This window comes from Cajanus cajan, chromosome 1 (genome assembly GCF_000230855.2).
Source record: "Cajanus cajan strain Asha chromosome 1, NIPB_CcT2T_4, whole genome shotgun sequence".
Classification (NCBI taxonomy): domain Eukaryota; kingdom Viridiplantae; phylum Streptophyta; class Magnoliopsida; order Fabales; family Fabaceae; genus Cajanus; species Cajanus cajan.
Window position 1 is genome coordinate 86662994 of NC_138517.1, and position 22928 is coordinate 86685921.

Below are 22928 nucleotides of genomic sequence, written 5' to 3' on the forward strand. Positions count from 1 at the left end.
AGTATACGTAAACTTTCATCGTAAAAAAAGGTAAATGTATTTATTTTCTTAATTGGAATACTTGAACAAATTAAATGAAAAAAGTAGTTTACTAACTAGTAAAAATTAGAAAAAGTAAAAAATTTTGGTTTGAACTTCGAAGATTAAAAATGGGGAGTGGTGGAGCCCCATATGTCCCTGTCGCTCGCCGCCCCTGGTAATGTCGCTGTCACCACATGCCTTTCTAGTGCAATGCAATGAATTGGGTGCATTTAAAATTCTGCAGCCTTTTTCTCTCGAAACCTAACAAGGGTTGTCAGCTTTATTTAATGACCAATGCATCAACATCGTAGCAGCAGCATCGTAACCAATCTGCATTCATTTCTTCAAACCCAAAAACTCTTCGCCCACATGACCCGCCCAAGCATTTACCTCTTCGGCGATTCAATCACCGAGGACTCCTTCTCCGTCGGAGGATGGGGTGCTTCTCTCGCCCACCATTTCTCTCGCACGGTTTTCAACTCTTTCCATCCTTTCATCTTTGTTTTTCTCGCCAATGAGTGAGTTTGACAATTTTAAGGTTTAGTTTTATGTTTTTCGCAAATGATCAGGTTGATGTGCTGCTAAGAGGTTATAGCGGCTACAACACTCGGTGGGCGCTCAAGGTGTTGGACAGGGTTTTCCCTGCGTCACTGGGCGGTGAGGCTGGAACCGTGACAGCGCCAATTGCTTTGACTGTTTTCTTTGGTGCCAACGACGCTTGTCTTCCCGATAGATGTTCCGCTTTTCAGCACGTGCCTCTCCATGAATACAAGCAGAATCTTCACTCCATTGTTTCCTTCTTCAAGGTAATTAGTCTCTGTTGCAGCAAGTGTTTGTGTTAGAAGATTAAAATGATTAGGCAAAAGGGTTACTGACACAGTGACGTGAAAAGGAGTTTTATTTTAGTTTAGAGTTTTGACTCTTGCTCGTTCATAAGCGTGCTTTGGTTTGGTTGCGTATATTGCATGTCACGAAAGGATTAATTATTAGTCCTCTGGTGGGGTCCACTGTTATCATGGTTTTCTTAGTCTCCGCTGGTCAAAATATGGACGTGGGATTAGATCAATTCATATCATGTTGGTCTTGTTTTGTTTGGGGTTTTGAATTTGTGTCTTTGATATTAAATTATTTTAAATACTTTTGAAAGAACTTATTATATAACTCATAGTGGTGGCTCTTGTGTTATTTTACTAAAATAAAATCATGATTGTGGGGTATGACGAGTTGAATTGGAGAAGTGGGACCCGTTGTGAATTGAGAGTTGAACACACGTGCAGTGGCCGTAGGTATGGGAAGTGTGGTTTTTGTTAATTGTTTGCCACTTGAGCTGTGAAAAGTTGCTTTTTTGTTCTATGGGAGTGGAGTTTGCAGGAGATGTTTGTGTAAAGGTCCACCTTTCTATTGTTTTCTTTTTGGGGGAAACTTGGAAGGGTTAGTTGGAAGGAGCCTTCACGACCTAAACCCTTTCCTGTCTTCTTTCTCATGTACTCCCATGCAATTATATTATTCGCTTTGCTCGTTTATGAGCTGTTAGCTAGCTAGGTAGGAATGTTAGAAAAGACCCACGTTTACTTTACGAGTGCCTCTCCTTAAGGGCTAAGACATCATCTGTTATTAGTTCCGTATGTATGTCCACAATTATGGTTAATCTCATGTAATCAAAAATTTCAAATTTTGATTATATATCGTACATGAAATATAAATTAATCAAAATCACAAAGCGATGGTGGGATCAAAGAATAATTTATTTATCATCCTTTGTAATGACTAAAGACATTATCTGCCCCACATTCCAGGGGGAACTAGGAAGGTTATTATTGAGCCTTGCGCACGGGTCTAATGAATGCTTACACTAGTATAAATGTTTTAGTTTAATGGGAAGATACATATGTATAATGAATGTATGGACTATATTCATCGGCAAAAGTTTGAAAAGATGATGTAGAGAAAAGTAGATGCTACTAAGTAATAAGAATTTAATTCCTTCAAAAGTGATAAGATGTGTAGATGTGTAAAGTAATAAACTAAGGATGGATTTATTTTATTTTATTTTATTTTATACTCTATTAATACTACGATAAAGAAAACATAAATATAAATTTATAAGAATATTTTAGTTCAAATTAATTAAGCGTGAAAATGCCTTTATTATATACTTTATGCTCTTTTTCGTTTTAAAGGAACTAAATCTAATTTATAAATACATAAAAATACAAATGTTTATGAATGGTGTAAGAAGTATAAATTTAAAATAAATTATTTTAAAAAAATTACACATATAAGACATGAATACACAATAATTTATTCAAGTTGGATCTAAAAAATATAAATTAAAAGAAAATTTAAAATCGTAATAAAGCTACGCTCATCAACTTAGAATAATTTAAAATTAATTAAAATTAAAAAAAATATTTGGATTCACATGTTATTTGAAAGAAAAAAAAAATGAATTCAATCTCTGTCCTAATCTAATTAGGGTTTTCGTAAGAAAAGAACTGGCAATACGTACACTTTCTATTAACTTCTGCTAACAGGAAAGTGTTAAAAAGAGTCAGTAAAAAATATATTACTAATATTTCTTAGCTGGTCAAACTGTTGTTGAGACAAGGGCATTCTTATTTTTACAATTTTAGTTTGTGAACATCTAATTTCTCTGTCATTTAGATATATCCCGGCATTCAGCTTCTTTTGTATGGCAAAGTTCAAGGGTAAGTTATCTCCATTCATGAGACCAAGCTTGGACGTTGTGCTTTTATGTTGTATAACTTCTGTGCTTTACTGGATCGAGCAAATAGCATATCGAAGATCTCTGATGCATTTTATATTTTTGTTTGACTCTAACGCACTTTCTTTTTTATCCATTATTTGCACTTGGGATAAAAGTTATTATATAATGCAAGACCTAAAATTGTACCAAAAGAAATCTGCACTCACTTTTTCCATATCATATACAGCATTTTCTTGACCAGCTAGATTACAATCAACTTGCTGTACCTTCCAATATTGGAAACATTAAGTTTGTTCGGTTTGAGAGTCAAAAGTATAAGAATTAATTTTGTGTTTTTGCAAATGTGAGTAAAGATACCGCCAAGTTAATATTTTTGTAAATTCTAATAAATAAAGAAGAAATAAGTTGTTTCTTTGAGACTAAAAATACTTTTAAGCCTTTTCAAATGAAATCCACTCATGTACACAGATATTGGTTATTTGCTACTGTTAAAAAAAAATTGATTTCCCTTAAAACTTCGGTTGGATTAGAAGTAATAACTTTTAATTCTTGGCCTTGAAGTGGACTTTTTTTTTTTTTTTTAATTCAAACCAATAAATATATATATATATATATATATATATATATATATATATATATATATATATATATATATGTTTAAAAAAAGAATTTGACATACATGTTTCAATTCTTGGCCTCTTAGATAAATATTAAAATGAATATTGCAAGTTTTTCTTTGAAATGCAGAAGCGATGGCCCACAACTCTTGTTCTCCTCATAACTCCTCCTCCAATTGATGAGGAGGCACGTTGTAGGTACTGTTGTATTGACCCTTTATTCTTCATATTGTCACCGCTAGCTTTTAGTAGATTTTCTCAGTTCACAGGATTTAATTAGAGATACAATACAATAGAGCTTAAACTAGAATGAGTTGATTTCTATAAATCTATGGCAGATATCCGTATGTAGAGAATCCACAGGGTCTTCCTGAAAGGACAAATGAAGCTGCTTGTGAGTATGCTAGAGGATGCATTGCTGTGGCTGCAGAATGTGGAACCCCTGTGATTGATCTCTGGACCAAAATGCAACAGTTCCCTGATTGGAAAAAAGATTTTCTAAGGTCTCAGAAACTTTTTACATTTATGTATTTTCACTAGCATCTTATCTTGCGCACTTATATTGAGATTAGTAACCACTTACATTTACAATGCTGATCGACGAACATGATGGCTTTGTCGTGTGATATAACTAAATGTTTTCTGACTTGTCATTACACCATAACAAAAAAATTTACGAGTAATGGGGTTTTCATATTGCTGACTTGGTTTTTCAGCTTTGAATCTACTGTGTACCTTATATGCATGGCTTCATTTATGCTATAATTGCCAATTTCGTAGAGTTTGCAAGGAAGGATGTCATTCTTTGACGGGTATGGTTTGATTAAAAATGGAAAAGTTTGGTTACCACATGTAGGTACAAAGAATGTAGTTTAGTTTTTCCTACAACCTAGTTGAATAGTTTGGATGACGCGAATTAATGATTATGTCTACACGGATTTCTCTATCTGCAATTGTCTTTCTTGCTTTCTACAATTATGAATCGAAGTGTTTGACGTGATTATGTCTTTGGTTTCGATTGAATTTATGATTTTGTTAACTGAAATGCAGTGATGGTTTGCATCTCACTCAAAGTGGCAATCAAGTTGTCTTTCAGGAAGTAATCACAAAGCTGAGAGATGAAGGTTTGAGTCTAGATTCTATGCCAGTTGATCTCCCTCTTATTGCTGATATTGACCCTAATGACCCCCTGAAGTCATTTCAGTAGTAATTATAGAATAATTCATTATAAAAGGGGTATATATCTCTTTTTGGGGTTATTGTACTTTTGTTGTTATCGAAAGATATGTTGATGTTCATATATATAATACTCCATAGTATTAATTTGGATCGTCCTTTTGTTGTAGCTGTACTCTGGAAAACAATTATGTTGAATGTACTGATGTCTAATGTTTGTGTACTGTCAAGGAGTTTTATTTTACTCGAATGTGAATGAACCAATATGAAGCGTATTTATAGTTTGTATAATGCTAGATATATTCTAGTCCCCTCAGAATTCACATAAAATAGAACCATTTGGATGAGCATGGATACAATAGTCGGGCACGTACTAGCAGAATATATTGATAAAAATAAAAAGATACATTATGGAAATTAATTTAATCAACATAAATTATTTAATGATAACAAAAATACATAAAAATATATACGTTTAAAATTTTTAATTTTAAAATGTTAAATTTAATTAATTAATATTATTACTTTTAAAAATGATTTATGAATATTTTATTGTATCATTAAATTTAAGTTTATTAAATACAAAAGATTAAAATATTTTTTAAAAAAAACTCATAAATTTTCAACAATATATTTATATATGGTTTTGTTATGAATATTTTTAACTCACTAGATTATAAATTAATCTTGCTCACATTTGTGGTTGATTTGAAGGTTTTTGCATAGGGTAGAAGTTAAGTTCAAAATTCTTTTATAAATAGATAGTCCTCATAACTTGTGTTTGTGTCTAACTATTTCACCAATCCAAGTTTTTATTTAGAGATTTTGTTTTAAGACAAAACTTAGGCATAATTTCTTAGATGTAATTGTTATTGTTTTCTAATTAGATTTAAGTTTTACATTAATAATATGCATAAATGTAAATTAACGAGATATGTAATAAATGTAAATGCATGATGCAAAGGTAAAACATCATCTTTAATTGGAGAACAAATTCAATTGTACATAAAAAAATTGTACCTAAATTTTATCTTTTGTTTTACTATTGTTAACTCTACTTTTTAATGTAAAATTAGAGGTTTTAATTTAAATAAATTTAGCATCCACTAACAAGGTGTGACATAGTTGGTTTATATATAAACTTATCTCTTAAGTATATGATACGAGATTCAACCTCCCATTTATATATATAGAAAATGCATTTATTTGCATACGGCAACTGTTTAAATAGACTTTATTATTTCATGAGATTACTCTTTAACTAATAGATAGCTTGGTTTATAAAAAATAAAAACATAAGTTTGACATTCATTCTTAAATATTGTCTCCATCTCACAATAATTGCAATTTTAACATTTGAGAAATGTTCTATAATAAATGATGTTTTCATTTTTTAATGTAGCATTAATTATTTTTTTTTCCTAATTTTCCTTTCATAAACTATTTAGAAAGGATGATCATAAATCATAACTAATTTAGTCTAATGTAAATTACATAAATTTAGCTGAAAAATCAAAAAATCAAAAATAAAAAAAATCAAAAATTGAAAAATCAATTTTTTTATTAAATAGGGTCGAGTTTCAACTTTGATTAAAAAATCAAATCAAATGGAACACTTTTCTCTATATATATATCCAACTATTGTCTTTTTTTTTTTGTTTGGTATTCTATATTGTGATAAACAATGTATTAACTATTAAATACGTACTTGAAAATTTACTGGTTTACCTACTTTCTTAAATTAGTGACTTTATCATATCATTGAATACTAATAAATTATCTCAATTCGTAATTTTATATATTATGACTTAATTATATTATCATTAATAATAATAATAATTAATTAGATACATGAGTAATTATTTTTGTACATAAAAATATTATACCTATTATGTTTCATAAAAATATTATAATTGTGTTTGAAAAATTAAAAACCTATCCAATCTAAATCGAAATATATTTGGATTGAATTTGATTAGATTTGATTTTTAAACCAAACCAAATGAGTGATTAATGAACTAAATTAAAGAGATTGGATAAGATAGTTTTTTTTTCCATAAAAATGGATTAAATCCAATTCATAGACACCCTTCAAAGACATGATTGTTGCCCTAAAATGAGAGGGGAAGTTATTTTTGTAAAATTGTATATAAAAAAATAATATATTTATTATTATTTTTAATTTATGCGTTAAAATTTAAGACTATAGTTATTGTGAGAAGAAAAAGTATAATGTATTTTCACCTATCATTTAGGCTTTGTTTGGATTTGAAGATGGAAAAGAGGGAGTGAAAAATGAGAGATTTGAAGGAAAAGTGAGTAGAAAGTGAAGTTGTTTGGATTAAGAGAAAGTGAGTGAAAAGTGTAGAGAAAGTATGTGAAAGTTTGTGAGTGAATTGATTGATGTGATAGATAAAAATAAATTTTTTAATTAATAATTATATAAGATTACTATTTTGCCCTTAAGTTAAAAAATTTATAATTATTATAGTTAAAAAATAAATATATAAATTTTAATTAAAAAAATTATAAAATATTAAATATTAAATATTAAATATATATATATTAAATATTAAATATTTAATATTTAATATATATATATATTAAATATTAATATTAAATAATTATATTTAATTTAAAATATTATATATTAAATATTAATATTATATATATATATATAAAAGATTATGTTATATATATATATATATATATATAACATAATCAATTATGTTATGTATATACACTACAAAAAAATAAGTAGTTATTGGCGGTTTTTTTTTTTGCGGTTTCCATAAACCGCCAAAAAATGTTACATTTGTAGAAAGGATGGCAAATGCTACAAATTATTGACACTTTCTGGCGGTTTTAAACCGCAGGAATGATAATTGTTACTGTGTTGACACTTTCTGGCGGTTTTAAACCCCCAGAACGTTCAATAATTTTTTATTTAATTAATTATACGTGCCTTAGTTCTTTTATGAAATTAAAAAAAAACTTATAAAATCAATTTAAAATAAAGAAAAAAACAATTTCTAGTTCAGCCTCACGAACCCGCCATCCTCTTTGCTTCCGCGCGTCCATGTGCTTCAGCACCCCTCGAAGACAAGGTTTGTTCATCCTCTCTTCGCCTTCTTCATTTCACCCTCACCTTTACAATTTTAGTTCAAAATAATCAACCTAAACGATCGCAATATTACTGTTCAAGCTCCTTCGTCTCTATCATTACTGTTCGTGAGGAGCTTCTCTTTTTTACTCGATTAATCCATTCATGGTGAGTTTTCAATCATCCAAGGGCATTAAATCTGTTCTGTTTTCTTCGACTCATACTCACAATTTGCCATTCTCTAATGAGAATCAAAACCTAGGTTACGAAACCTGCCCGCGGGAAATGTATGCATTCAATTGATCTTAGGGTAGGATTTCATATACAATTTGTTTCTGTCTAAGTCAATTTGTTTCTGTCTAAGCTATCATTTCCTGTTCTCCTGAATTTTGCAGATGGTTGTATTGTCTATGTAGCTTCGAATCGGACAGCGAAATTTGTTAGGAGAGTTTCAATTTCAAATCCTGTCGGGAATTCATTTGGTATTGCACTCGCGTTTCTCTTTCTCTATTTTCGTCGGAAATTATGGTTTTACATTTCTAGAAGGGTGGTTTTTATGCATAAGTCAATTATGGGTTCCTAACTGATAAATAGAAGAAATGAATTAAATAGATAGATAAGAGTTTCTGCTCAAACTATGAAACTATAACCACAATGTTCAAGCCCATGAACCAGTTCAACAAGTTGAGCATGAGGGAGCCTGGTTTGGCTTCCAAAACTTACATAAAGTACTGATCCCCTTGAACCATATTAAATCATACCTGCATCCTGGTTTTTTTAGAAATGCCGCATATCTGTAAAAAAGGTTTTAATTTTTGCTTGTTGCATGGTTGAAGGTGGGAAATCACTTTCTAATTGTTTTTCTAGTTCCCAAAGCTTCTGGAACTGAGGAATAAAAATATAAAGCCATAGGTATCTGCAACACTGCAACTTCAGTTTGTAAACTTTATTTCTTCTCCTTTCTGACTTTTTAAGTGGCTATGGCTAGTTTTTTTTTTTTACAAGCATATAGCAACTTAGAGAATTTATATGATCAAGGAAGGTAGTGGGAGTGGCCAATGTCTAGTATTAACTATAATTAAACTATTAAAAAGCTTCTAGATTCTTGTACTGCTCCCCTACTGCATCTTTTGTTTACCGATGCCATCGGAACTGCCTTTATTAGGCCTTAGTTTTGTTTTTTTACTTTTCATACACATTAAAAACTATTAAAAAGGTGCTGAATTTACTGTTTCACTATTAGCTATCAAGTGGGTGAAGATTTTTGATTTTTTGTGACTATATACAAGTTATAGATGCATCATTTATATTTCAGATTTTGAATATTAATTTTGTTTTTACCTATTAAGTTTATATAAATAAAAGCTTAAGTTCATGCTTTGTTTACAGATTTGTATTTGTAGAACTTCTGGAAATACGCAAAGAAGTTCAATGTCCAATTTGCCTTGGTATGTGTTTGTTTTTTTCTTGTTTGGTTGTTCTTGGTATAATAACTCTGCAATTAAATTATATGTGCAATTTATTTTTGCTACTGTTAGTGCATAGAAGAGCACTGGAGGCATAGGTAGTGAAAGTAGATTGTGTAGTTTTTAACCATGTGAAAGAAGGGTAGAGGGAGAGTAAGAATGACATTGAATGATATTATCAAAAGGAATCTCATGGTGAATAATATTCCCAAGAATTTGGTTTCTGAGACTAATGGCATCATGTGATCTATGTGCCTGATGTCACTTAGTGGGATAAAGCTATTATTGTTATTGTTGTTTCCATTGTTGGTGCATCATGCTACACTTGCATTCCATATATACAGTCTCTTCCGAACATGAAGGTAAATCACAACTCTGTCCAAATATATCCGGGATTCCATCCCAATTATTCTTTTCTCTTGTTTCCCAATAGCCACCAGTATATCGATAACAACCATCCTCATCCTTCTTAAACCATCTCGGTTGCCATCCTCTTTCTTGCATTTTTCTTGCCTGAATTATGAATCAACCATAAGTTACAAGAATTTTCAATAAAAGCTTCTCATGTACTAAAAATCATGATTCTTAGGCACCCATAATTCTCCCAACAGATTGCTGATAAAATTAAACCAAACAAGTATGGGAGATCCAAGGAGACATGGAAAATAAAAGGTGATTATTTGCGAACAAATGGCAACTATATCATGGTGGGGAAAATATAATACTACAAGGCTATGTAAAAATCGTCTCCAATACACACTAGATTCAATGGAGCAAAAATTGAAAGTTGTGGGTGATTTACCTGTCTCTGCCACTGTTCAAGTCTTAGTTTCTCTGCATTTGCCAGCTCATACTCTCCATTCTCTAGATGTCTTTGATCTGGTCTCAACCTCGAGTCAGTTGGAGGCAACTTCTCTAATAGAATTTGAGCATTGATCATGAATTTGATTTTGAGTTACTTAATATGTTGGATATGTTTTAAAATTGATGGATGTTAATATCTTAATAATAAAAATTATGTCATGCTAGACCTATGGCTAGATGTTGTCTTGATTTTTTTTATAATGTTAAAAGTTGTTAATTTAATGTATCTTTATGTAATTATATTTGAACAAGAAACATACAAAACACATAAATATTATTATAATTATAGGTATAATTTATTAAAATAAGTGATCCTAGAAATTTGACAAGTAAAATTTTTATTTATAAGTTACTTGAATTAAATAACAATATAATATAGTCATTATTAATTTTTAATGATTAATATGGTTAGTGATAATTTTAAATAATAATTTGATAAATTTCTAAAATATACCGAATATTATTTGTCAATTTATAATAAAAATGCGCTTTTAAAATAATTCCAAATATATTTTAAAAATAAAAAATTACCGTAAAATAACTGTATTTTTGACGGTTTAAAATTGTTAGAAAATGCGAGAAATGGCAATCTAAAACCACTAGAAAATGTAAACAACCAAAAATAATAATAATTTTGTGGAGGGTTAAAAATCGTCAGAAATCTTGAATTGGGTAGAATTAAAATGAATATTGTGGCGGTTTAAAACCGCCAGAAAATGATGATCAAGTCAAACAGAATAGCAATTTTGTGGCGGTCAACAAGTCAAACCAAAATGCATTTTGTGGCGGTTTCAAACCGCCAGAAAAAGATTAAATTTTCTAGCGCACAAAACCAGCGTTTACAAAATATCCGCCACAAACGGTTTTTGGCGACCGTAGATCCGGCGGTTATTAATGACGCCGGTAATGCAATTTGTGGCAGTTTTTAACCGCCAGAAACTACCAAAATAACCGCCACAAATCACACATTTTTTTGTAGTGATATATACAGCATAATCGATTATGCAAGGCTACATAATCGATTATGCCTTTGCATAATCGATTATGCTTCAACATAATCGATTATGTAAGGTCATAATCGATTATGTATTCTTGCATAATCGATTATGTTTCTTTTGTATATGCTTTTTTCACTGTATGACATACTATCTATGCATGCGAAAGGGTATTTTGGGTTTTTATAAATTTTACGTGGCTTTCTTCTTTTTTCTTCGCACAAAAGCGAGGACGCGAATCACGCTTCTTCCTCCTTTTCTTCGCCTTTCCGTCGTCGCAAATCACCAGAAACGAACAATAAGTTTCTTCGCCTTTCTTTGCTCATGAATAGTAAATCCCTGAAAACAAACACTACCTTAAGAGACAAGATCTCTTGATAATTCAAAAGTCGTAATTGGCAACGGAGAGCACTGATCACTTGATAAGACAAACAAAGATATTGCTTACCTCAAAAGCTTATGGACTTCTGATGGAATTCAAATTCCAATTTCTGGATGATTTTAGAAAAGAGATCCTTGCTTCATTGCAGATATCATAAAAGCACTATATGTGGCTTTCATGCGTGTACTTGATCACTTAACTAAAGTGTTTTTGGCCCCTAGCTCTTACGTCTAGTCAACATGACCATGGTGTATTGGTGTGTAATGTTATGGCAACTGAAATTGTAAATACGTCATTGCCATATAACCAACCTCCAAGAGTTGTTTTTGTTGGATAATCTTAAATTTCTAGAGATATCCGAGATATCCGAGATATTCGAGATATCCAAGATATCCGGGATATCCGATTTAGTTATCTGGAATTATTTGATTTTGAGTTATTTGGTTTCAGATTAGATAAGATAGTTTTTTGGTAAGTTTTGATTTGATAAGATATTTTATTATCTTCTTGTTAATTCAGTACGTTGTACAATGGCTATTTAAAGACCATCTCTTATTCAATAAAAATCACAGTGAGTTGCTACGATCACCCACAATTTTAGTGTTACTCGTCTCTCTTAGTTTTTTCTACAAATTGGTATCAGAGCTATATGCTCTGAGTGCCGAGTGTGAGAGGAAAACAGTGTGCGCCTGTGAAGGGGGAAGAAAGAAGAAAGAGAGAGTAATGGCAAAGGTTGTGAATGGAATGACCGTACCACAACTGTCAAAGAAAACCAATTATGATAATTGGTGTTTACAAATGAAGACCCTGTTGGGTTCCCAAAGTCTATGGGACATAGTGGAGAAGGGGTTCCAAGAACCCGAGGAGGACGAAGACCAATCTGTGGCTCAGATTGCCACATTGGAAAAGACACGAGTGAAGGACAAATCGGCTTTGTATTTTTTGTACAATGCCGTGGATGAGTCAGGTTTCGAGAAGATTGCAAACGCTGCATCTTCAAAGGAAGCATGGAAGATCTTAGAGGTTGCGCACAGAGGTAACCACCGTGTTAGACAGATTCGACTTCAAACTCTCCGAGGAGAGTTTGAGAGTTTGAAGATGGAGGATAAGGAACAAGTATCCGAGTACATAACTCGGGTGGAGAAGGTGGCTAACCAACTAGGAAGGAATGGGGAGCCAATGCCAGCAAGTAGAATTGTGGAGAAAATCTTGAGATCATTAACAGATGATTTCGAGAGTATTGCATGCGTAATTGAGGAGTCAAAGGACTTGTCAGTTCTCTCAGTGGAAGAGCTCGCTGGGTCACTCGAAGCCCACGAACAAAGGAGGAGGAAGATGAAGAATACTCTTGATCAAGCATTACAGGCGCAACTTGATTTGAATGAAACTCGGAACACTCAGGGCCGAAGATCAGGAGGACAAGGACGAGGTGATCATGGAGGACGAGGCAAAGGACGAGGTGATCATGGAGGTGATCAAGGACGAGGTCGAGGACGAGGTGACCATGGAGGTGGACAAGGACGAGGTGATCGTAGCCAAGGAAGTCAGCCAAGGTCCGAGGTGGAATGTTATAAGTGTGGCAAACTCGGCCACTACGCAAAGGAATGCAGATCGGCAAATTGCTACAACTGTGGCAAATACGGTCACATAGCAAAGTATTGCCGAGCTAAAAGCCGAAGTGAAGAAAAAGGGAAGAATCTTCTCACAGAAGAAGAGGACGAGGAAGCAGGAATTTTGATGATGACGCAGAGCTCGGAGACCAAGCTACGTCCGAGTTGTGCCTCCGAGGTCCAGCTAAACTTGAGTTGCGTCGAGAGATCAACAATTGAGCCTCCAAGCTCATATGAGAAGTCAGAAGCCGAGCTTGATTCAAGTTGCCTAAACAACTCGGTCTGGTATTTGGACACTGGAGCGAGCAATCATATGTGTGGAGAAGAAAGTTTCTTCAACGAACTCATCAAGGTAAAGGCTGGATTCGTGTCATTTGGGGATGATTCCAAGGTGGCGGTAAAAGGGCGTGGAACCATCAAGTTTATGCAGAAGGATGGACGAGTTGGAGAAATAAGGAATGTCTACTACGTTCCCGAGCTTAAGAATAACATCTTAAGCATGGGGCAGATGATGGAGAAAGGAAACTCGGTTCTGATGAAGGATCGAGTGCTTTATTTGAAGGACAAGCATGATCGTTTAATAGCCCGAGTGGAGATGAAAAAGAATCGGATGTATAAACTGGAGATGAACATCATTCAAAATAAGTGCTTAAAGCTAGACGTGAAGGATGAAGCAATGATGAGGCATTCTCGTTTTGGGCATTTAAACATTGGAGGTTTGACCGAGCTATCAAAGAAGGAGTTGGTGCATGGACTACGTGGTGTTGGGTATTCAAGAACAAGTTTTCCGAGCTCGTCCGAGTACAAAGCAAAGGAGCAAGACATCTACAACTCCACTGACGAGTTACATGTAGTATGTCTATTGACAAGAACAGAAGACATAAAATCTGAAGAGGTGGTACTTGATGAAAGATGGAAGAAAGCAACGGATGAGGAGATCGGATCAATTGAGAAGAGTGAGATGGGAAGTAAAGCTGAGCTAGTTGAGGAGTTTAAAGAAGTGAAGAGGGAGTTTGTGATGACCGATTTGGACATCATGAAGTACTTTCTGGGTTTAAAGGTGGACCAAAGAGCAACGGGTATTTTTGTGTCCCAAAAGAGGCATCGGCCACCTCGACGCAGGGGGTGCTGGACGTTGCATGGCTCGCGGGGCCATGGTACACAGAGGAGTATCGCGCTCTGGTGGAAGAAGCATCGAAATGAAAGAAGAAGGAGAAATTTAAGATTATGGGGGAGTTTTGTTGGATAATCTTAAATTTCTAGAGATATCCGAGATATCCGAGATATTCGAGATATCCAAGATATCCGGGATATCCGATTTAGTTATCTGGAATTATTTGATTTTGAGTTATTTGGTTTCAGATTAGATAAGATAGTTTTTTGGTAAGTTTTGATTTGATAAGATATTTTATTATCTTCTTGTTAATTCAGTACGTTGTACAATGGCTATTTAAAGGCCATCTCTTATTCAATAAAAATCACAGTGAGTTGCTACGATCACCCACAATTTTAGTGTTACTCGTCTCTCTTAGTTTTTCTACAGTTTTATATAGTTGCAGAGTAGTTATTTAAATAGTTTTTACCTTTTAGACGCAAGATAACTTTTTATTAAAGACTATTATCGATCAAATAAAATTTTAGTAGTTTCGAAGAGGATCGAAACCGTATCTACCGGCCGTCTTTTGTCCTGTACCTGGGACTTGAAAATTATCACATAATTAAATGCATGAATTGTCAAGGAAAATTGGCATAAAGGCACTTGGTTATTATATGTACGACAAATATATTAAAGAATGAATGCCTATAATATAAATCTAGCCATATCCAAATATCATATATATATGTTCATGCATCATACAATCATCGTTATTATTCTTTAGAAGACATCTAATCTTATGTGCTAAACTAACGTGGTTTCCACGTATCATGATCCGTCACTAGGATATGCACACGAACACGATTGCAAAGAGCTTTAAATTTGTCCTATTGGACAAAATCACTGTCGTTTGAAAAGTTTGACTGGACGCTATTTCGATTCATTTGGCCTTTTGTCCATGTGTACTGATGTGAAGATACATGATGAAGAAGAACCCTCACTACTACAAGACACGCTATCTACATCGGTTCTTTAACATCATCTACATCGGTTCTAAAATCGATGTAGAAGAGAGTGACGTAGTAAATGTATACAATTTTACATCGATTTTATTATAATCGATGTAAATCTATATGCAATTCATCCCTCTCAAGTGCTCCATGGCATCCCAATTCTCAACCTGACCATGCCGAATCGGGTAGCTGAGATTGTAAGTACTGCTAGATCGAGACTTGGAAAGTGCGTCATCCCTAATGAAGAAATCAAGATCCGCCATAACCCCAGCATTATGCTGGGAAACCCAGTTGCCTTTAGAAGAGCTCCTAGATTGATTCAGAAATGACTCATTAAGTGCAACCACTGTCAGACCAATAAAGCATGGCTCAACATTACCAGCAAACCCCATCTTCGTATACATGCAAAAAACGACACCATTTTCCAAATTCAGAGTAAACCTAAGTCACAAAAGTAAGCAAACATTGGTGGAGCATTTCAACAAACACGTGGTGTCCATTATCGATACAGCAAAAAACGCTACATATTGCGTAGAAGAAAAATTGGGTGATGGAAAGCGATGCTCGTCGAGGAAGTTAATCGGCGAGGAAGCCTTGATAGAGTGTATGGACTTGAAGAATGGAGTGACCGGGAGGCGCTCGTGGCGGCTGGCGAGGGGGTTGGCGGAGTGGATGTCGCGGTCGCAGGTGAGGCATAGCGCGACGGCGTCAGCCTTGCAGGTGATGTGCGCCAGAGCCTGCTCACAGACCTCGCAGAGCGTGACACGCGGGTGACACAAGGCAAGCTTGTTAGCGACGTGGACCTTGGAGTCCTCTGCGGCGTCGGGGCGACAATACAAGGTGGCGGTGGTGGATTTGCAAGAGTCGCAGAGCTTGTAAGCCATGGGTGGCGATGGCTCCCTGTGATCTGTGTTTTGTTTTTCAGGTTGCTGGTTGAGGAAGGAAAGGGAGGGGACTAGGGTTTTGCTTTCACGGGGTTCTATACTACATCGGTTATTTTGAAAACCAATGTAGATGTACTTGTAAATATTTACAAAATTGCCACCGTACATTTAAATCTACATCGGTCCAATTAAAAATGATGTAAAATGTTCAATAATTACATCAGTTTTGTACATAACCGATGTAAATTTGCTTTACATTCAACTCATATTTATGAATATGCCATCGCATCCAATTTTTACATCGAAACTACCTAAACCGATGTAGAATTGTCGATGTTGAACAGTCACTTTCTAGTAGTGCCTTCATCTCTAAAAGTTGGGTGCAAGATAGATCTAATGAATTTCCACGCAACAAGAGCGAAAAATGCAAGTGCACCCACGGTTGCAGCCCGATGACGCGTGAAATTAACTTTTCCTCCTTTCCCTTTCGGCATCTGTGTTTGTCATTTTTACAAGACTTGAGATTGAGTGCCTTGTTTCCATGTTATATTCAAATGTGATTTGCCTCTATCAAAACAACAATAAGTGGGGTATTATAATAGGGTTACCACACATGTTTAAGTACTTCTTGGATTGTCATCTTAGGTGAGTTGAGAAAAGGTCTTTATTCTTAAACGATGTGAGATTTTTAATTATATCGAAAGAATTTTCTCGGTCGAGACTAGGGAATAAAAGTGACCTAAGCCTTCTTTCTAACACTTATGTTTGACTATAAGTCAGTTAGTATCGTTAGGGTCATTACGTCCAAAATATTGTTTGTTTTGGTATTTGTTGGACCGTCATAATTTTATCCTTTAAAAGACATCTCAGTGGGTTAAGGAGAGATAATGTTTATAAACCCACTACAAAAAATATGCAATTTAGCGACCACCAAAATCGGTCGCTAAATTGCAAAAATCGGTCGCTATTTACGTTAACGACCGAATTAGCGACCGAATTTAATCAGTCGCTAAAACCCTAGTCGCTAAGCTATTTAGCGACGGAAAAATTTTCGGTCGCTAAATAGTGACCAAAATTTTCAGTTGCTAATTCAGTCGCTAAATGGTTGAAATGATTTTGTATGGGACCAAATTAGTGACCGAATAAATCAGTCGCTAAATCGGTCGCTAAATATTTATTTTTTATTTTATTAAATTTTATAGACGTTGCAAATTTGGTCGCTACGAACCACTTATATTTGGCCTCTTAAGGATTTTATTTCACAATACTTGAGTTTTTAGCATGTTTTGTCACCCATCCTTATATTACTCCAAGTCAAGCACACTTAACTGTGAAGTTCTTATGAGATAAGTTATCGAAAAGCAAATGCATGTTATTAGTATAGGTAGTACAAATTAATTCATTTAAGTCATCCTCAACTATCCAATCTCATACTTAGATTATTTTTGGATACTTATCATTTTTGGTATATCCGGACCGTTATAAATATATAATAATTATATTACTAATAATAATAATTATATTATATTTAATTAATCTTTATTTATATATATACTTACTTTTATAATTAACAATCTACTTATTTATATTTAAAATTAATTTTATGATACAATTTAAATTATTTATTATAAATTTAAAAGTTTAAGTAATATTTATATATTTTAAAATGAGAAGGGTTATAATAACACTGGAATAACTTTTACTAAGTATTGCACCACTCAATAAATTTATATTAAATGTGAATTTTGTAAATCCAACCGATAGATTGAAAGTTCATATCACTTTATATGTTTATATCAATTTTTGTTAAAATTGAACAACATCTTAAAAGTAATCAAAATGCTCATATTTTATTTGAAATGTATATATTACGTCAATTTTGTTTTACAAGAATGAAGTATAAAATCATCTTGAATTCATATAAGATTCTGTATATATGATCTAAGAGTAAAAAACTTTCAATCTAACGGTTGAATTTATAAAATTCACATTTAATATAAAGTTATTGAGCGATGTAATACTTAGTAAAAGTTACACTGATGTTATTATAACCCTTCTCTTTTAAAATATTATTTTTATAAATTAAATCTAAGATATAAAATTCAAAAAATGTATTTATCCTTGTTTTATTTTCTAATTATCAACCATTAATAAAATACTAATTTAAAATTTAAATATAAAAATTTATTTAAAAATAAAGTTATCATAAGTTAGAAATATATATTATAAATATGGATCAAAATAAATAAAAAAATTTAAAATTCATATACTCTAATTAAAAAAATTGCCTAAAAATCCAATCGTAAAAAAAAAACTCTAAATATTTTTTCACATAAATAACTATTGGCATTAATTATGTAGGAGTGCATATAAATATTTTTTTATTATAAATTAATGTCTTGTTCTTACAAAAAAAAAAAAGCAAAATGGGATTGGTACTTAACAACAATATTATATATCCTCATTTTAAGCAATTTATAAATTTTTTTAAGTTTTACTTAGTGACCGAATATAATTTTGTCGCTAATTTTAACTAATATTTAGCGACCGAATAGAATTACATCGCTAATTGTAACTAATATTTAGCAATCGAATTTAATTCTTTCGCTAAAAAAATCAAAATTTCTGATTTAGAGACCGAATTCAATTTCGTCACTAAATTTAACTAATATTTAGCGACCGAATTTAATTATGTTGCTAAAAAAATCAAAATTTCTGATTTAGCGACCAAATTCAATTCGGTCACTAAATTTAACTAATATTTAGCCACCGAATTGAATTCATTCGCTAAATTTAACTACTATTTAGTAACCGAATTCAATTTCGTTGCTAATTTTAACTAATATTTAGCGACCAAATTCAACTCCATCGCTAAAATAATCAAATTTCTAATTTAGCGACCGAATTCAATCCCGTCGCTAATTTTAACTAATACTTAGCAACCGAATTCAATTTTGCCGCTAAATTTAACTACTATTTAGCGACCTAATTCAATTCCATCGCTAATTTTAACTAATATTTAGCGACCGAATTAAATTTCATCGCTTAAAAAAATCAAAATTTATAATTTAGCGACCGAAATAGCGACTGAATTCAATTCTGTCACTAAATTTAACTACTATTTAGCGACCGAATTCAATTTCGTCGCTAATTTTAACTACTATTTAGCGACCGAATTAAATTCCGTCGCTAAAAAAAATCAAAATTTATAATTTAGCGACCGAATTCAATTCTGTGGCTAAATTTAACTACTATTTAGCGACCGAATTCAATTTCGTCGCTAATTTTAACTAATATTGCGAACGAATTGAATTTCGTCGGTAAAAAAGATCAAAATTTATAATTTAGCGACCGAAATAGGGACTGAATGTAATTATGTCGCTAAGAAAAATAAAAAATTATAATTTAGTGACCGAATTTAATTTCGTCGCTAAAAAATGAAATTTCTTATTTAGCGACCGAAATAGCGACCGACTTTCTAGCGACGACTTATTTTGGTCGCTAAATCGGTCGCTATTTTGATTATTCGTAATCGGTCGCTAAATCAGTCGCTAAATAGCGACTGATAAATTTTGGTAGCTAATTTCGGTCGCTATTTTTCAATTTTCTAGTAGTAACTACTCTTAACTTCAATTCTTAAACGATGTGGAACTTTTAGGTATTCGAGAACATGTTTTATTCACACAAGTAGTTGATTTGAGTGCAAATGAATCCAATTTTCTTAAATAAAGTTTTAAGGGAATGTATTAGATTATAATTTTATAAGACTATTTAAGTATGAAAAAATCTTGTAAATTTTAAAAGATTTTGTAGGAATACAATTGTTAGGGTACAAACAAAATCTCACATCATTGAATCATGAGAGAGAAATAAAGGTTTATAAAACACATAATTTTCATTAGTATGAACCTTTTGGGAGATGACCATAAGCAAAATCACGAGGGCTTAAGTTCAAAGTGGACAATATCATACTAATATAGTGACATGAGTATGCGTGAACCCCCAGTTCCCAATAGTGGTATCAGAGCTGATGTTTTGACAAAGTGACTGACTCAACCCTAAGGTTAGAATTCGTTTACTTTAGGAGTAAGTTTACCCTAAACCCTAAATCTAAATTTACTCTGTTCAATAATTCATGTTCTACATCAAATTTCAACGATCCAACCATTGAATTTAAAGTTCTTAATGCATAGATCAAGTTTGCAATTTTTTAAAAAAACTTGAAAATCATTTGATACTTCATTTCATTAATTCAAATTGACGGATAATCATAAAATCATTTTATACATTAATTTAAATTAATGAAACAAAATATAAAATGGTTTTCAATTTTTTTTTTAAAATTTGCATATTTGATCTATGCATTAAGAACTTCAAATTCACGGTTGGATCGTTGAAATTTGATGTAGAATGAGTTATTGAATGGAGTAAGTCTAGGTAGACTTACTCTTAGAGTAAACGAATCCTTCCTCACACACACACAGACATATATATATAAATGGGGAGCAATCATCACCTTAAAAGCTAATTTTAAAGGATCTTAACCCACTTTCTTAAGATGTTGTTAAAGCATATCAAAACCTATATGATTATCAATTGTTAGTGGACTTATCAGGGCACCCCTTATCGATTCATTATCAGACCACCCACAAACGCTTATATCCTAGTGATTATTGATTGTTACTGGTATCAAATTTGATGTTTCGATTGAGACTAACTCAATCCTAAGGTTATTATATATATATATATATATATATATATATATATATATATATATATATATATATATATATATATATATATATATATATGTATATAAGTGAGGAACAATTATCACCTTATAAGCTAATTTTATAAGGTTGGGTTTGGCTCTTAACCCACTTTTTTAAAATGGTATCAAAACATATCAAAGCCTATATTCTAATGATTATCGAATGCTAGTGGACTTATCAAACCATCCGCTATCGGGTCATTATCAAACTACCCACAAATGCTTTTATCCTAGCAATTATCGATTGTTAGTGGGCTTATCAAGCCACTTGCTATCAACCCATTACCGGATCACCTACAGATGTCTAGTCTTACAAATTTCACACTCAAGATTTCAATCCTTGGCGTGAGGAGAGTGTATTGGAGATCCTACATCATCTAGAAGTAAGGTCATATAAACTTTACACTTGAGATGTCCAATTCTTGACATGAGGGAGGTGTTTTGGAGATCCCACATCACTTAAGAATAAGGCTATAATAATGTATATAAGTGTAAAAAGTCAATTTTGTAAGATTGAATTGGACTCTTAATTAACCCACTTTCTTAAGAAGAAAAAAACATACGTGATTAAACGAAATAACATTATATCGTTTTTAAGGAAAAAATATTAACGAAATATAATACAAAATGATACATTTTTTAATGTTAAAACATTAACGTTAGTTTTAATTTAACGAAAAAATAACATTGTATAATATTTAAAAAAATTAAAGGATTAAATTAAACCTTCTAATAGTAACAATGAGACTAAATTTGACTAAATATATAAAAAGAAATAAAAGAGTAATTTAGCGAAATATTAAATAAGTTGCTTTTTATAATACGCTTACATCCTTTAAATGTAGGATCAGTTCTGTTACAAAAATTACTCGCCACAAAATTTACTTTCAAATACAGAGGAATATGGTTCGTGGCCCTTCACAAATAGCAACCCCAATGAGTCTGTCTCGTGCGGTACCATAGTTTATTGTTTTCACAAAACATAAAATTTTCTCCCAGGCTTGATCAGTGATGCTTTGGGTCTGGGCCCTCAGGAGCAAGTCTTCCAGGCTTACGTGGGCTTTCTTGAAATTCGGAGATCCAGCCCGTGACACTAGCATGGGCTCCATAACCTGAATCTTGGGCTGGAAAGGTCTTCAAACTAGTTGGAGTTCCAAGGGGACGAGAATTAGAAGCGGATAATGAGAGGAACAGAAGAAAAAGGCAGAGCCAGAAGCGTGGTTTTAGTATCAACATTTTGAAGCAACCGTGTTAGAGATTGAATAATGTAAACTATGTATGAGAATGGTGCAGAGGTTGTAAGTATATATAGCGAGAAATGAAGAGTTTGTGTGACAATATTTTAGTCTCAGTTGAGCAACATTCCAAGGTCTGAAATAAGGTCCTCCAGTAATGAAGCTCTTTGGTAGTTTGGTGACTGTGTAAATACTAGGACGAGACATAGCCGCATCACCAATTCGTCTGCTCTAAAAGCCAAATCTATGTTCACTTCATCATTCCTATTGTATTGGCTCATGCTGACCCTTCCAAAGTATGAAAAAGTTCCTCTACTTTGTCATTTCCGGCCCTATTTAACTTTCCAAACATGCCTTTGGACATAATCTAAAAAGTGATTCATTGTCATTGGAAAGAAAAGAAAGAGAGATTCATTCAATGTTTAATAAATACAAATTGGAAACTCTACTTCATTATATCAGTTATGAACAATAGCAAGTCAATGAAAGAGAGAAAATGTTCACAATCACCATAAATCAACCGACACTTAATACGGTTTCAACTAGAGTTTTGTTACTCACACTCATCTTACATGACTTAAAAAGAATTGTATATGATCTATAAAACAAGAGAGAAAATTGGAAAATATAATTATAAAGTATAATTTAGAGTAAAATAGATAATATACATACAGCAAAATGAGATATTACTTTTTGCTAAATGCTAATAACACATTCTCTCTTATTATTTAACATTTATTAAAAATTACAAAATTTTTAAGAAGTGTTAGGGACACACTATAGTTAACTCTCTTTCTTTTATTTAAGATATATATATATATATATATATATATATATATATATTTATGTTATTTTTTTTCCTTTCATTTTCTTTTATATTTAACAACGTAAGAAATTTGTACACGTTAATTATTTAATAACACTAAATATGAATAATATGTTAACTATTATTAATAGTTATTATAAC

At 32.4% G+C, this 22928-nt stretch overlaps 2 protein-coding genes and 1 long non-coding RNA gene across 4 annotated transcripts; all 3 read left to right on the forward strand.

Annotated features, from left to right (window-relative positions):
* Window positions 1–279: 279 nt before the first annotated feature.
* LOC109790339 (GDSL esterase/lipase At5g45920) lies at window positions 280–4772 on the forward strand. The gene is made up of 5 exons (XM_020349472.3): window positions 280–492; window positions 591–827; window positions 3497–3564; window positions 3705–3869; window positions 4417–4772. The coding sequence occupies exons 1-5, from the start codon at window positions 316–318 to the stop codon at window positions 4571–4573; spliced, it is 804 nt and encodes a 267-aa protein (XP_020205061.1). The 5' UTR covers window positions 280–315; the 3' UTR covers window positions 4574–4772.
* A 2653-nt stretch (window positions 4773–7425) lies between these two features.
* LOC145954463 (uncharacterized) lies at window positions 7426–9456 on the forward strand. Of its 2 annotated transcripts, XR_014431658.1 has the most exons (4): window positions 7670–7813; window positions 7908–7955; window positions 8041–8127; window positions 9035–9456. It is a non-coding gene; the product is annotated as an uncharacterized LOC145954463 (long non-coding RNA). The 2 variants fall into 2 exon arrangements; XR_014431662.1 differs by lacking the exons at window positions 7670–7813; window positions 7908–7955 and adding an exon at window positions 7426–7649.
* A 1292-nt stretch (window positions 9457–10748) lies between these two features.
* On the forward strand, window positions 10749–15042 carry LOC145955949 (uncharacterized). Its single transcript, XM_083071497.1, has 4 exons — window positions 10749–10878; window positions 12320–12541; window positions 13004–14041; window positions 15035–15042. The coding sequence occupies exons 1-4, from the start codon at window positions 10749–10751 to the stop codon at window positions 15040–15042; spliced, it is 1398 nt and encodes a 465-aa protein (XP_082927623.1).
* The last annotated feature ends 7886 nt before the right edge of the window (window positions 15043–22928 follow it).

Bases quoted from the DNA above. Each gene is read 5' to 3' on its own strand.
- LOC109790339 (XM_020349472.3), top strand. From the start codon at position 316: ATGCATCAACATCGTAGCAGCAGCATCGTAACCAATCTGCATTCATTT. The intron at 493-590 runs GTTTTCAACTCT...GCAAATGATCAG, and splicing joins CCCACCATTTCTCTCGCACG to GTTGATGTGCTGCTAAGAGG. The intron at 3,565-3,704 runs GTACTGTTGTAT...AATCTATGGCAG, and splicing joins GATGAGGAGGCACGTTGTAG to ATATCCGTATGTAGAGAATC.
- LOC145955949 (XM_083071497.1), top strand. From the start codon at position 10,749: ATGCATTTTGTGGCGGTTTCAAACCGCCAGAAAAAGATTAAATTTTCT. The intron at 10,879-12,319 runs GTAATGCAATTT...TGGATGAGTCAG, and splicing joins GGCGGTTATTAATGACGCCG to GTTTCGAGAAGATTGCAAAC. The intron at 12,542-13,003 runs GTAGAATTGTGG...ACGGTCACATAG, and splicing joins TGGGGAGCCAATGCCAGCAA to CAAAGTATTGCCGAGCTAAA.